The sequence below is a fragment of the Scyliorhinus canicula genome, chromosome 5 (genome assembly GCF_902713615.1).
Source record: "Scyliorhinus canicula chromosome 5, sScyCan1.1, whole genome shotgun sequence".
Classification (NCBI taxonomy): domain Eukaryota; kingdom Metazoa; phylum Chordata; class Chondrichthyes; order Carcharhiniformes; family Scyliorhinidae; genus Scyliorhinus; species Scyliorhinus canicula.
In genome coordinates, this window is record NC_052150.1 from 27127024 (window position 1) to 27143074 (window position 16051).

Sequence of the window (16051 nt, forward strand, 5' to 3'; positions counted from 1 at the left end):
ACGCCCCCTAGTTCTATTTCACCTGCCAGTGGAAACAACCTGCCCGCATCTATCCTATCTATTCCCTTCATAATTTTATATGTTTCTATAAGATCCCCCGCATCCTTCTAAATTCCAACGAGTACAGTCCCAGTCTACTCAACCTCTCCTCGTAATCCAACCCCTTCAGCTCTGGGATTAACCTAGTGAATCTCCTCTGCACACCCTCCAGTGCCAGTACGTCCTTTCTCAGGTAAGGAGACCAAAACGGAACACAATACTCCAGATGTGGCCTCACTAACACCTTATACAATTGCAGCATAACCTCCCTAGTCATAAACTCTATCCCTCTGAAATGAAGGACAAAACTCCATTTGCCTTCTTAATCCCCTGTTGCACCTGTAAAGCAACTTTTTGCGACTCATGCACTAGCACATCCAGGTCTCTCTGCACAGCAGCGTGTTTTAATATTTTATCATTTAAATAATAACCCTTTTGCAGTTATTCCTACCAAAATGGATAACCTCACATTTGTCAACATTGTATTCCATCTGCTAGACCCTAGCCAATCCAATCCATTTAACCTATCCAAATCCCTCTGCAGACTTCCAGTATCCTCTGCACTTTTTGCTTCATCACCCATCTTAGTGTTGTCTGCAAACTTGGACACACTGCCCTTGGTCCCCAACTCCGAATCATCTATGTAAATTGTGAACAATTGTGGGCCTAACATTGATCCCTGAGGGACACCACTAGCTACTGATTGCCAACCAGAGAAACACCCATTAATCCCCACTCTTTGCTTTATATTAATTAACCAATCCTCTATCCATGCTACTACTTTACCCTTAATGCCATGCATCTTTATCTTATGCAGCAACCTTTTGTGTGGCACCTTGTCAAAAGATTTCTGGAAATCCAGATATGCAAAATCCATTGGCTCCCTGTTAACTACCGCGCTGGCAATGTCCTCAAAAAATTCCACTAAATTAGTTAGGCACAACCTGCCCTTTATGAACCCATGCTACGTCTGCCCAATGGGACAATTTCCATCCAGATGCCTCGCTATTTTTTCCTTGATGATAGATTCCAGCATCTTCCCTACTACCGAAGTTAAGCTAACTGGCCTATAATTGCCCTCTTTCTGCCTACCTCCTTTTTTAAACAGTGGTGCACGTTTGTAATTTTGAATCAGAGTTTACACTGACCCTCTGAAAGAGCACCCTACCAAGGCCCACCCCTTCGCTCTGTCCCTGCATCCCCACCTAACCGCAGAACAAAAGAATCTAGAATGGCCAATCCACATAACCTGCACACCTTTGGACTGTGGGAGGAAACCTGCACAGACATGGGGAGAATGTGCAAACTCCACACAGAACCTGGGTCTCTGGCACTGTGAGATAGCAGTGCTAACCACTGTTCCATCATGGTGCAAATTGAACATCATGACCCCAACGACCCCACATGCCAGTAATTCTACAACCTCTCGTTGAGGCAAAACAAAAAGCAGAAAAATGCCCCAGACTAATTCAGGGAGTGTGATGAGGGGCTGTGCTTTTTTTTGGGGGGGGGGGGGGGATTATGTTGATATTGTATAGATAAATAAAGCAGTGTATGTGTATCCAGGTTTAATTAAACAGGTTATAGGTTACTAGAGACAGATCGCCTGTGAGGGCTCAGACGTACATGGTTAAAAGGTGTTAGGTTGATGCACTTGTAACCAGAGGTTGCAAGGAAAGAGGTTGGATCTAAGATATGCTTTGCGAGATAAGTGGGTAACTTGTTTTTTTCAGTTGCTGAATTTCAGAAGGGAGTTCAGAAGTGACGAGGAACATTTAAAGTTTCATGAGTAAATGGGTGGAAATGTATTAAATTTTATTGACCCAAAAATAAGAGCAAAATAGAAAACATGAAAGATTTTTATATTTGGAGGTTATGGTCAAAGCGATGTTTGAGGACAATGTAACCAGAGATGAAAAGGGGAAAATTATAAGGATGGATGTTTAACTCAGCTGGAGTGGCTGTGTGAGAGGGGTAGAGAAGCTTTAAAGACCAGCTGTTTGTTTGTGCACTGCTGCAGAGCTGCAAGTTTTAAATTGGAGGTGGCCACCCAATCTTAAACCAGAAGTGTCTTCGTTTCGAAAAACAGTTTGTCTTCTATACCTCCTTTTGAAATTCAAAATCTAAGAGGAAATGTTTGAGAAGTCGTGCGGTATACCTTTAATAAAATGACAATAATTCCTTGACTTGGGCAGCAGGGTAAAACAATGTAGCACAGTTGTTTTACAGCGCCAGGGTCCCAGGTTCGATTCCCGGCTTGGGTCACTGTCTGTGCGAAGCCTGCATGTTCTCTCCGTGTCTGCGTAGGTTTCCTCTGGGTGCTCCAGTTTCCACCCACAAGTCCCGAAAGACGTGATATTAGGTAAATTGGACATTCTGAATTCTCCCTCAGTGTACCCGAACAGGCGCCGGAGTGTGGCGACTAGGGGCTTTTCACAATAACTTAATGGCAGTGTTAATGTAAGCCTACTTGTGACAATATTAAAGATGATTATTACTAGATTTTTATGGTTGAAAATCTATAAGGAGGTTGTTGCCAAGAAGGTAGTTTACTTACGCACTTTTGACCAAGCAGGTTGCCGGGGGTGGGGGGGGGGGGGGGGGAGAAGTAACCTTACAGTGTGCTTCAGTTTTCTTTTAATTTTTATAATTCTAAAAGGTGTTACTGAAGTTCTATGGGCTAGTACTGGGGTTAGTAGCTCTTCTTCCTTGTTTTCGTAATTAAAAAGAGGTCTATGATCATTGAGTCAGACTTCACGTTGGGGTCTTGCTTGCTGTGGTTGTATCAGGAGGTAAAGGATTTGGAAATGCCTTTCTCAACCACCAAGAGGATAAAACATCCTAGACCACTGGCCATGAGACACATCATTCAACATCTGCCTAACTATTCTATGCTGTGATATCTGCTACAGTAATCCTTACAGCAAATTAATATATAATGCAATGCTTACATTGTAAATTTCATAATGTTCCTACTAATATAGAAAATAAAGCACATCATATTATCCCCAATAGTAGGTTAAGTACATCTTTCTGAAAATAGCTGGCGCTAGGCAGGGAATTTCTTCCCAGGTTGTTTCAGACTACCTTCGCTCTTCTATTTGGAGAAGAGGCCAAAGATCTGACCTCGGACACACCATCACGCCTTAGGACTTTTGATCAGTGATATGAAAGCCTCTGAAAGCAGTTATTCTTCTTACCCACCCCAGAATAAGTATTTTAATATAGAAATACTGAAATGACATATGATTCTGATTTTACTCATGCCAGTGACTGCAATAATTCTACATTGGTCAAAGTAACATGCCCAAGACAGATATTGTTAAATCAGATATCAACAGAATAGGGCACGTCAGCTGGCAAAAGTGTTTAGGGCAATCTCTGGAATAACGTTCTTTAACTTTCGAACTGAAATCATATGGTCCTATTATTTCTTGTCGGCCAACATGAAAATGGAATGGAAAAAAAAAGGTTCTTGGTGTCTTTTCTTAAGCTCCGAAGACAATGTTCACAACCCAAGGTAATCATTTCTTTTCATTCATGTTAAACTCACCCATGGGACATATGCAATGCTCCAATTATTGTCAGTTTCTAGATGCCCAACAACTGCTTAGCTTTAGAAGGCACCAAGTATCAACCCTGTATTTCAGGAGTGGAGTCAGCTGTTGGTGTCTAATCCAGCACCATAACCTCCGTCTATTCCACATTTCGACTTAATCTCAACCTCAAAATAGTAGTCCTTGTTGCACCAACATACAGTATCCCAAATGGAGTACAGCTACAGCCTGAGTGTGAATGAATTTGCACCATATTAGAGGCAATGTTGCATTCTACACAAATATTTTGGAAACTAGACCAAGGACAAGCCAGTTGAATCAATTTAAGAAGCTGAGAGAAGAAAATGTCCTTGTACTATATGGATTTCATTCAAACCCAGGTCCAAGTTGACAGGACAATATTCCAATTAACTGTCATATCCTTGCACTCAAGCTGCAGACATGATCAGCCGGTACTGCAGGCAAATGTAAACACTAGTAGGGATGATCACTGCACGCGGACAATTCTACCCCGAACTCAGGCCTGCATAATTTCACTTTAAGCATCTTGGACCTTTGTTTAACTGTGCATTATTTACATCTAATAGTTATGGTTTGGATTAAATTTTACTCTACCACAATAATGTTAGCTTGATAGACTCACCTGCACTTCATCAAGACTCATATTGATATCTTTACTTGCTTTTTGATCGATATTTCTTTTCTGAAAGAAAAATTTAATGTTGTAAAATCATGCCATACAACATAAAGCACAGAAACATTTGGCACAGTTTATGCTCTACACAAGTCCTGTCACCCTACTCAGCATCTGTCTCGCTCCCTTTCTCCCACAGGCACCCATCTGGATTCCCCTTAAGTATATCAATGTCATTGGTCCCAACTACTCCATATGGTAGCAAATTTGACATCCTAAGCTCCCTCTGGATAAAGACGTTTCAAATTCATTAGTTTGTATCGAATATGTGATCTTTTCAAGCCAGCATAGCAGTACACTATTTTTGAAATATATTGAGAAGGTAGGAACAATTTTCATGTCATTTTGCATTTTTTAAAGAAGCAGATATGGTCATTGAGGACAACTGGCAGATCATTTATTTTCACTTGGAATCATCGAGACTTCATTGTGAAACGGGTATTAGATTACCATCAAGTTGAAACAGATTACTTATACGTGATCAGAAAAATTTGTATTTACATGCTAATTTTCATAAACATTGGGCGCGATTCTCCGCTCCCCAGGCCGGGTGGGAGAATCGCGGGAGGGTCGCTCTGGCACCCCCCCCGCGATTCTCCCCCCCCCCCCACAATTCTCCCCCCCCCAAAATGGCGTGCTCGGAGAATCGCAGGTTGCCGTTTTTCACAGCGACCCGCGATTCTCCGGCCCGGATGGGCCGAGCGGCCTGTCGTTCCCGACCTGTTCACACCGGTGGCAACCACACCTGGTCGCTGCCGGCGTGAACAGCGCGCAATAGGTGAGTTTGGGGCCTGTGGGGGGCGGAGAGACATTGAGCACCACGGCCGTGCTCGGGAGGGGACTGGCCCGCGATCGGTGCCCACCGATCGTCGGGCCGGCGTCTCCAAGAGGCGCACTCTTTCCCCTCCGCCAACCCGCAAGATGAAGCCGCCACGTCTTGCGGGGCAGCGGAGGGGAAGACGGCAACCGCGCATACGCGGGTTGGAGCCGGCCAACCTGCGCATGCGCAGCTGACGTCATTAGCCGCTGCCGGCCGCGTCATTCTCGGCGCGCCACCGGCGGCCGAGTTTGACGAAATGCCGCTCCTAGCCCCCCCCCCGGGGGGGGGGGGGGGGGGGAAGAGAGAGAGAGAGAGAGAGAGAGAGTATGGGATGAGGAGCAGCCTCCGATGCCGTCGTGAAACACTCTGGGTAACACGACGGCGTCGGCCGTTGCGGAGAATTCCGCCCATTGTCACAAAGTGCTTCAACAGCCATACAGTAGTTTTGAAATGCAGTGATTGTTGCAATGTTGGAATGCCGGCAGCCAATTTGGACACAGCAAAACAGCATCATGACAATGATACAATGATCTGTTTTTGCTGTTGCCGATTGAGGGATAAATATTGGCAGGTACACTGGGGGTAACTCCATACTCTTTTTAAAAATAGTTCCATGACATCTGCCTGAGAGAACAGATGGGGCCTCGATTTAACATCTCATCCAAAGAACAGCACCTCTAATAATGCAGCAATTCCTTCAGTGCTGTCCTAGAATACCAGTCTTGATTTTTAGGCTCAAGTCCTGGAGTGACATTCAAATGTGGAACCTTGTCACTCAGAGGCAAGAGTGTTACCTAATTTAACTCGCACATAAATGGTCAGGTTTCTTTTGTCATGGCACCCTGGGCTGGGGCACGGTGAATTCCAGCCTCGCTTGATCCGGAGTCACAACAAGGGTGAAATTAAATTTTATTTTAATACCTTGCAGCTTTGATTGAGTTAAATTGACTACCATCACCAGGTTTGTGTCGTCTAAACAAAATTATTTTTTTATTCTAAGACCATAAGACACTCAGTGACTTGACCTCCACAGCCTTCTGCAGCAATGGGTTCCACAGATTCACCACCCGCTGACTGAAGGAATTCCTCCTCATCTCAAGTTTTAAACGTTCCTTCAGTCTGAGGCTGTGCCTCAGGTTCTAGTCTCTCCTACTAGTGGAACCAACTTCACATCCAATCTGTCTAGGCCTCTCAATTTCAGTGAGATCCTCCCACCACCAAACACATCTTTCCCTCACTCCCCATCAGCATTTTGCAGGGACCGTTCACTCCTGGATACTCTGGTCCACTCATCCATCACCTCACCCTCTTCTCATGGCACTTTCCCATGCAGAGGTGTAACACCTACTCCTTTACCTCCTCTCTGCTCACCATCTCAGGCCCTTTTCAAGTGAGGCAGTGCTTCACGTGCACCTCCTTCAATCTGGTCTATTGTATTCACTGCTCCCAGTGGGTCTACTCTCCATTGGAGACTAAATGCAAACTGGGTGACAGTTTTGCAGAGCACCTCTGGTCCATCCTCAAGCAGGACGCAGACCTTCTTGTCGCTTGCCATTTCAATTCACGATCCTGTTCTCACGTCCACATGTCCGTCTTTGGCCTGCTGCAATGTTTCAGTGAAGTTCAGCGCAAACTGGAGGAACAGCATCTCATCTTCCGATTAGGCACATTACAACCTTCCGGATGTGAACTCCCTCCTCCACTTTCACCCCATTTTTATTTCTATCAATTTATTTGTATTTATATTTATTTTCATTTCTTTCATTGATCTGATTTTTCCTCATAATTATTTCCCCGCCCCCCCTTCCAACCACTCCACTTGGGCCCACTGTTCCTAGTTGCCCTTTACGCACTGCTCAACTTTGTTCTGACATTCACACATTTTAATCTCTTTATCTGCCACTATCAGCACCCTTCTTAGCCTTAATCACATCCATTTACATTCCTTTTGTCTTCTGCCCTCAACATCTTTGTCTATCTCCACCTATCGCTGGCCCCTTAATCCAACCCCACCGCTCCACGCCCCCCCCCAATAACAGTATAAATCTGACCCCATTTCCAGTTCTCTTTAGCTTTGACAAAGAGAGTCATCCAGACTCGAACATTAGCTCCCTTTCCACTCCACATATGCTGTCAGACCTGCTGAGATTCTCTAGCATTTTCTGTTTTTGTTTCAGAAGTTATTGATGTAGCTCAGTGATCCTGCTTACATATGGAGACAAATAGATGCAAGCTCCTGCATGGTTTCTAGCCTGGTGCAACTGTAACTATATTATTGCTTTTCTTTCTAGTAAATTTTCCGGGAACCAGTGGTGGTGTCCACCCTGAGAATCTGGAAGCAGTTCAGGCAGCATTTTAAGCTCTGTTCCCAGTTTTCGGGAGCTCCCATCTGCAATAACCACCCTTGTCTGCTAGCGGGTTTGGACTCAATGTTTAAGTCATGGGAGGGGAAGGATTTGGAGATTTGTTTGTGGAGGGGAAGTTCGACAGATTTAAGGGAGCTGACAGAGAAAATCCAACTGCCTGGTTCCAGTCTTTTCAGATACGCAATTTTTTTTTGCGCAAGGCATTTCCCTCTTTTCCCTTGGCACCACCCTCTTCTTCCCTGTTGAAGAGAATTGTGTCTTTGGCCGGGGGACTATTTTGGGCATATATGACCATATCCTCTCAGCGGAGTCAGCTCCATTGAGTGAGGCGAGGGTGAAATGGTAGGGCAAGTTGGGTCCCATTCTGGATGATGAGGTACGGAGTGAGGCTCTTCACAGGGTCAACTCCACGTCCTCATGTACCTGCCTAAGTCTCAACAGGGCGCACTTTAAAGTGAGCAGGAGTGGATATTTCTCTGGGGTGGAGGACAAGTGTGAGTGTTGCTCTTGGGACCAGCTAACCACACTTATATATTCTGGTCTTATCCCAAGTTGGTAAGCTTTTGGGCCTCTTTCTTAAACACCCGTCGGAAATACCAATGTTGATTTGGATCCATGCCCGCTGGTGGCCATTTTTGAGGTATCAGACTCGCCCGGGGTGAAAGCAGACATCCTCACCTTCGCCTTGTTGATAGCCCGGAGACGAGGTCTGCTTGGGTGGAGGTCTCCCACTCCGCCCAGTGCCTCAGCTTGGTTGGGTGGCCTCTCTGATATTTGGAGAAGGTTAAGTACACCATGAGACGGTCGGTAAACGGGTTCTACCCAAGATGGCAGCCATTCAATTCCTTTTTTAAGGAACTAGTTACTGTCAGCTGTTAGGGGGTTTAGTTTAGTTTTTTGCGGCTAAGTTTTTTTACATTACATTTTAGGGTACCCAATTATTTTTTTCCAATTAAGGGGCAATTAAGCGTGGCCAACCCACCTAATCTACACATCTTTGGGATGTGGGAGTGAAACCCACGCAGACACGGGGAGAAATGAAAATGAAATGAAAATCGCTTATTGTCACGAGTAGGCTTCAATTAAGTTACTGTGAAAAGCCCCTAGTCGCCACATTCCGGCGCCTGTCCGGGGAGGCTGGTACGGGAATCGAACCGTGCTACTGGCCTGCTTGGTCTGCTTTAAAAGCCAGCGATTTAGCTGAGTGAGCTAAACCAGCCCCTGAGAATGTGCAAACTCCACATAGACAGTGCACCAGAGTCGGGATTCGAACCTGGGTCCTCAGTGCCGTAGGCTGCAGTGCTAATCGCTGTACATCGTGCGTTTTGGGGTTAAGTTAATATGTGCTTTTGCTGGTTTGTCTCATTCTTTTATTGTGCAACTTGGTTAATTGCTCAGCATGGTTGTGCTTATTATGAGTTTTTTTAAATAAACATTTTTTAAAAAACAAATGGAACATAGGAAACAGGAAAGACTCTACAGTTTGTCGAGTTTGAAATTACCCTGAGAGTGTTAGAACTGTAGATCTCCTGATGTCATATTAAATCAACAGCATACGCTTTTGTACATCCTCCTTCAATGCTCCTGATTCCCAAGAGTTGAAAGGTCAACAACCTGAAGCGTTAACTCTTGTTTTTCTACCCACAGATGCTGCCTGACCCGAGAATTTCCAGCAACCCCCCCCCCCCCGACTCCATTCTCCAGTCCTCCCTTTAGGCATCCCCATTAAAAGCAGAGGCACTGTGGGACCCTGTGTGAGAACCTCTCTGGCCACATCGAGGGCATCTTGAAACCCATCGTACAAGGTACACCCAGCTTCTGTCGCGACACGACGGACTTCCTACAGAAACTCAGCACCCATGAACCAGTTGAACCAGGAACATTCCTCGTCACAATACACCAGCATCCCCCATGACGACGGCATTGCTGCAACAGCCTCAGTCCTCAACACCGACAACTGCCAATCTCCAGACGCAATTCTGCAACTCATCCGTTTCATTCTAGACCACAACGTCTTCACCTTCGACAACAAATTCTTCATCCAGACGCACGGAACAGCCATGGGGACCAAATTTGCACCTCAATATGCCAACATCTTCATGCACAAGTTGAACAGGACTTCCTCACCACACAGGACTTTCAACCGATGCTATACACCAGATACATCGATGACATTTTTTTTCCTTTGGACCCACGGCGAGACATCACTGAAACGACTACACGATGACATCAATAAGTTCCATCCCACCATCAAACTCACCATGGACTATTCTCCAAATTCAGTTCCATTCTTGGACACACTCGTCTCCATCAAGGACGGTCACCTCAGCACCTCGCTTTACCGCAAGCCCACAGATAATCTCACGATGCTCCACTTCTCCAGCTTTCACCCGAAACACATTAAAGAAGCCATCCCCTATGGACAAGCCCTCCGTATACACAGGATCTGCTCAGACAAGGAGGAGCGCAACAGACACCTACAGATGCTGAAAGATGCCCTCGTACGAACGGGATATGGCGCTCGACTCATTGATCGACAGTTCCACCGCGCCACAGCAAAAGACCGCACCGACCTCCTCAGAAGACAAACACGGGACACCACTGACAGAGTACCCTTCGTCGCCCAGTACTTTCCTGGGGCGGAGAAACTACGACATCTTCTTCGCAGCCTCCAACACATCATCAGCGAGGATGGACACCTTGCCAAGGTCATCCCCACACCCCCACTACTGGCCTTCAAACAACCGCGCAACCTCAAACAAACCATTGTTTGCAGCAAATTACCCAGCCTTCAGAACAGCAACCACAACACCACAAAACCCTGCCAGGGTAATCTCTGCAAGACATGCCAGATCATCGACATGGACACTACGACATCTTCTTCGCAGCCTCCAACACATCATCAGCGAGGATGGACATCTTGCCAAGGTCATCCCCACACCCCCACTACTGGCCTTCAACCGCGCAACCTCAAACAAACCATTGTTTGCAGCAAATTACCCAGCCTTCAGAACAGCAACCACAACACCACAAAACCCTGCCAGGGTAATCTCTGCAAGACATGCCAGATCATCGACATGGACACCACCATTACACGTGGAAACACCACCCACCAGGTACGCGGCGCATACTCGTGCGACTCGACCAATGTAGTCTACCTCATACGCTGCAGGAAAGGATGTCCCGAAGCGTGGTACATTGGCGAGACCATGCAGACACTGCGACAACGAATAAACGGGCATCGTGCGACTATCAACAGGCAGGACTGTTCCCTTCCAGTTGGGGAACACTTCAGCAGTCAAGGACATTCAGCCTCTGATCTCCGGGTCAGCATTCTACAAGGAGGCCTTCAGGAGACGCGACAACGCAAAATTGCTGAGCAAAAACTTATAGCTAAGTTCCGCACGCATGAATGCGGACTCAACCGGGATCTGGGATTCATGTCGCATTACATTCGGCCCCCACCAACAAGCCTGGACTTGCAGAGGCCTACCGACTGAACTGGCTTGGGACAATTCACACCTCTTTAACCTGGAGTTACCTCTCTCTCTGCATCTTTGATGATTTGATTGCCTGCAGGTGCTCGCATTCCGGGGCATCTCTGACTGTGTCTATATAAACATTTCTGGAACAAGCCTTTCCATTCACCTGAAGAAGGAGCCGTGCTCCGAAAGCTCGTGTTTGAAACAAACCTGTTGGACTTTAACCTGGTGTTATAAGACTTCTTACTGTTTATTCCAGTCTTGCAAAAAGAAGTTCTCACCTGTGATAGATGATAGACAGCTTTGGAATGTTCCCCTGCTGTGATCTGATTCAACAAGTCATCAACCATTTTCTTTGTAGAGTTTCCACAGTCTTTAACAAACTCTTGCAAGCTGCAGAGAAACATGCATTAAAAAAATACACTGCCAAGTTTTGGGCTCTGCGTTTTCAAAATATTTCTTGCAAAATCAAACAAAAAAGTTACAACTATACAGCAAAATGTTTATTGCTGCTAGTTGATTTTGGACCTTAGAGATGACGAGTTAACATTGCAAAATCTAACAAGCAATTGTAAAAATAGATTTTCCACATAATCTGTTTTGGAGCAGGGGAAAATGAATTAATCATTACTGGCACATTTATATCCAAATGTTTCCAGTTAAAGATTATGAGCTCTGCTTGTATAATGGTCTGCTGCCATCTGGTGACCATTTTCTACACCTCTACACTGTCAGGTGATTTCGGTCTGAACTGCAGGTAGCAGTTTGGCAGCAATACTGCCCAATCAAAATATTGGTTTTATTTCATCCTGTTCTATTAGCATTTAAAAGTCCTTTGAAAAATGCATCTTCCCAAGCTGGGAAAAATCACTTTAAAAAAGAACTCAGTTCTGCACAAATGAAGTTAAAGTTGCTCCCGTCAAATAACTTAGCAGCCATTTGTTTTCATAATGACTTTGTGCTGCACGTGAAATTAGTTAAGATAACGTGCCAACCATCAAGATGGTTCTCCACTGCTCAAGATTACAATGCAGACATCTAATGGTCAGCAGCACGGTACCATTATATACTTGCACACAAATTCAAAAAAAAACTTTAAAAAATCAAAACCACTGTATATAATGACTGCTCTCCCTTCAATAAGAAGAGCAAAGGCTTTCTCTGGAGTATAAATTAATAAATACGTTTACCTTAAGGCACACTGCACCCCAGTCTCTTCTCCATACGTGGAATACAAGAGCTCCGTCTCCTCTGGGGTAAGGTTGGGGAAGATGGTATTGTTTTCTATGGACTGTGCTGTGTACACACAGTTCAGGTAAGTAACTGTAATGAGTAAAGAAAGAGTTCTAAATGCTTTTACATCCAACCTAATTTTTGTTTTAAACAAGAGAAAAATGGCCTTTGGGGCTGACACATCAAGTCATACCCAATTTACATAATACTCTGATTTTGTTTCTTCCAGGTTCAAAAAAAATAGTCCAAAGTATTTTTCCAATCAAACCTCTTAAAATATAATATGTAGCAAACACAAGAGATAATTTCCAACCCCCCCCAAAAAAAATTTTTTGTAGCTTTTCCTTCCAATTCTCAATGTTCTCCCCTCTTGTCCTCAAGGGGATGATTTGGTGTTTAATATAAATCACTGGTGGGATAAGAAAGGAAAGAATGAAGTGAATAGTGTATATTCACAATATAGTGTGGTCTATTGTGAAAGATACAAAGACACAAATTTGCACATGAACATTTTGTTAAATTGCAAAAACGTGCTAAGTGCTTCAACACAATACTGAAGGTTACTGAAAAATAATGAAAATTGACACAGGCTGCAATATTTCCAGACCGACTGGATATGAAGACTGATGCTGTATGTATTGAAACAGGGCTTGAACTGTGAAAGTCAAATTGAAACAAGTTTTCGAAAGGCGCAAGCAACATTAGGTTCCTACTCAAAAACAAAATTTGGGCTGGAGAAATAGAGCAAACCTTACCCGATAAAGCTTTGTTTCTTCGATCATCTTTGAATCCCATAGTATTGATACCTGGTTGGAGTTTAGTTGTCAGGGAACTCAGATCGACTTGGTGAACCTCCTCCTCTGCAATGCCAACACAGAAGTCTAAATATATATTCAAATCTGATACAAGACTGCAAGAAAGAGATCTGTCACATCTATTTTAGAGTTTCGCCTGACAAAATATATTTACCGTAAACAACCTGGGTCCACATAAACTCTACATTGATTTCCACTAAGGCTACCTGAAGTAGCATTTTTACTGTGCTGGCAAATCCGTGATCTCTACCTCCTAGAAGGACAAGGGCTACAGATGCATGGGAACACCACCACCTGTAAGTTTCCCTCTAAACCACACGTCATTCTGACTCGAAACTACATCACCGTTCCTTCACTGGCACTGGGTCAAAGTCCTGGAACTCACTCCCGAACAGCACGTGGGTGTACCTGCACCACATGAACTGTAGCGGTTCAGGGCAGCTCACCAACACCTTCTCAAGGGAAATCTGGGATGGGCAATAAATGTTGGCCCTGCCAGCATCAGTCACATCCCGTGAACAATGAATGAATAATAAACTTCAGTTAATGAATAACACTGTTCACAATAACTTCAAGCATGATTCACAATATGCTTTGTGACATTGTTTAAGAAAGAATAATGTTTTCAGTTTTGTTTGCAACAAACAAGAACTCCAACATTGCATTTTAAAGCTACTTAAAGTGCAACATCTCACGTGAGCTTTAAAACAAAATGTAATGAAGAATTCTTGTCATTTTTTTGCTGGAGATCAGAAGGTATCAACCTTCACACTTTCCCTTCAGGTGCCCAAGTTTAAACATCTCACTCTCTTAACTTGACAAATTGTGCAAAGTGCACAATCTAGCTCACTAACTTGTAAAATTTCTAGTTTTGACATATCTGCATATATACATCCTTTCTGATCCTCAGCTCCACTGCTTCCCAGGTACTTCCAAACTCTGACTCTGCTGCTCCTCTCCCGACCACTCTGGGTCTTTTGAACCCGAACTCCTTTGCTCTACCCACTTTCAAGCTTGTTGAACCCTGCGGCTCCATCAAGTGGCCACCAGCAGCGCTGCAGTCCAATCTCTGTGGACAGAGCGGCCAATTCCCCAAGCCTGCTCCTGGCCTCCTGAAAGGCAGAGATTTTGCAGGCTCTCAGCTTGGAGGCGGCGGTTGGAAAAAAGTTATGCGGGCAGAATTCCATTATTCCAAAGTTGGAATTTTGCCAATTGGCAGTAATGTCTCACGTCTGGAATTTTACTGAGCATCTGACTGGATGCAACAATCTTGTATCTTTAACATGCCCTGCACGAAAGCATAGCGTGTAATGAAACATTATCAAATTTAATGAGGAGACGATCCCTTTATTGCTTGATACAGTTAATGTCCAAAATATATTGATGTCCAGTTTTGAGCATGTACAGATTAAGTGTCCGTAGTTCTCTGCAACAGGAATTCCATGTTTAGAGCCCTCAAGGTACAGAGGTTCCTCCTCATCGCAGTTCTAAATGGTTGATTCCTTATCCTGAAACAATGACCCCTAGTTCTAGACTCTCTAGCCAGGGAAGATAGTCTCTCAACATAGAACCCCTACAGTACAGGAGGCCTGACCGCCCATCAGCGGTCGGGAACGTTGGGTGGCGTTGCAGACTCAGTGCATGACCGCCCTGGTGGGGGCGGGGGAAGGACCTCATGGACAGCCAGGGGAGCAATTGGGCATCAAGGACCCGCGAGCGCACGCGATCTCGGTGGGGCTAAATTTTTGCTGCTGCTCTACTGTCCGAGTCCACCCTGTCACATGGTGCGGCCGCTGCCGTGCGCATTCGTGGACACCCGACCGGAAGTGCTGTGCCCCGTATCTGCAGCCAGAGTATTCCACTGTTACAGCATTGTATGGTTACACCTTGCTGCCATGAAAATGACCCATTTATTCTTCCTCATTTCACACTGATATAGTATCTCCATTCCCATGAGATGCCCGATCGATGATCAATACTTCATATTTGTTGCACAATCAAACCAGGTCAACAGATCGATGAAATTCTATTATATTCACTGCTGGAAATTACATGAAGATAGGGATTGAAATCGTTCTGTGCCAATAACACCAACAATCAAAATTAGCAGCCTGTTTTACATTGTGTCCACTTGATGTCAGTGGGGAGAAAAGGCTTCCTATAATGATACGAGTCTCAGTCAGAATGGATAGTTGGGTTATTCATGTACAACCAAAAGTGGCAAGGATTGATTTTACATACACAATTTATATTATGTAACTACTTTCCACTCACTCATTTTGTTGGAAATAATACTGCTATTCTTAGGAAAGTCTGTCTTTTGCTGTATGATTCATGAATTAGGAGGACGATGTAGTTAGTGAATGAATGAAAACCACAAACCCCACTTCAACTCAAACTCACTGATTGACGTGGATGAGGGAACCAAATAACATTTCCAAGTTTGCTGATGACACAAAACTGGGCGGCAGTGGTTAGCACTGCTGCCTCACAGCACACCAGGGACCTGGATTTGATTCTGACCTTGGGTGACTGTGGCGTTTGCATTCTCCACATGTCTGCATGGATTTCCTCTGGGTTCTATGGTTTCCTCCCATAGTCCAAAGATGTATAGGTTAGGTGGGGTTACGGGGATAGGGCAGTGGAGTGTGGCTCGGTGCGGTGCTCTTTCAGAGGGTCTATGCAGACTTGATGGACTGAATGGCCTCCTTCTTCACTGTAGGGATTCTATGAATTCTACGGGTGGAATTGTGAGCTGTGAGTAGGATGCAAGGAGGTTTTGAAGGTGATGGCAGATGCAATATGACGTGGGAGAAGAGTATTATTAAAATGATCATTTTTTGGGACGTGTGGATGTATAAAGGGATCTGGATGTCCTTGTACACCAGTCAATGAAGGTGGAAAGGCAGGTGCAGCAAGCAATTAGGAACGCAACTGGTATGTTGGCCTTTATTGCAAGAGGATTTGAGTTCAGAAATAGGAATGTTTTAGAGGGCCTGGGTGAGACCACACCTGGAGTATTGCATGCAGTTTTAGTCTCCCTAC

The 16051-nt window shown here is 44.7% G+C and overlaps 1 protein-coding gene across 10 annotated transcripts in view; it reads right to left on the reverse strand.

Moving 5' to 3' along the window:
* Positions 1-16051, reverse strand: part of brd9 (bromodomain containing 9) — a 73179-nt gene that overhangs the window by 22703 nt on the left and 34425 nt on the right. For all 10 annotated transcript variants that reach the window (XM_038796801.1, XM_038796807.1, XM_038796799.1 and 7 more), the window contains 4 exons: positions 12947-13051; positions 12149-12281; positions 11240-11351; positions 4240-4299 (listed from right to left, as the gene is read on the reverse strand). In XM_038796801.1, coding sequence (XP_038652729.1) covers positions 4240-4299; positions 11240-11351; positions 12149-12281; positions 12947-13051 — 410 coding nt within the window. The remainder of the gene's footprint in view (positions 1-4239; positions 4300-11239; positions 11352-12148; positions 12282-12946; positions 13052-16051) is intronic.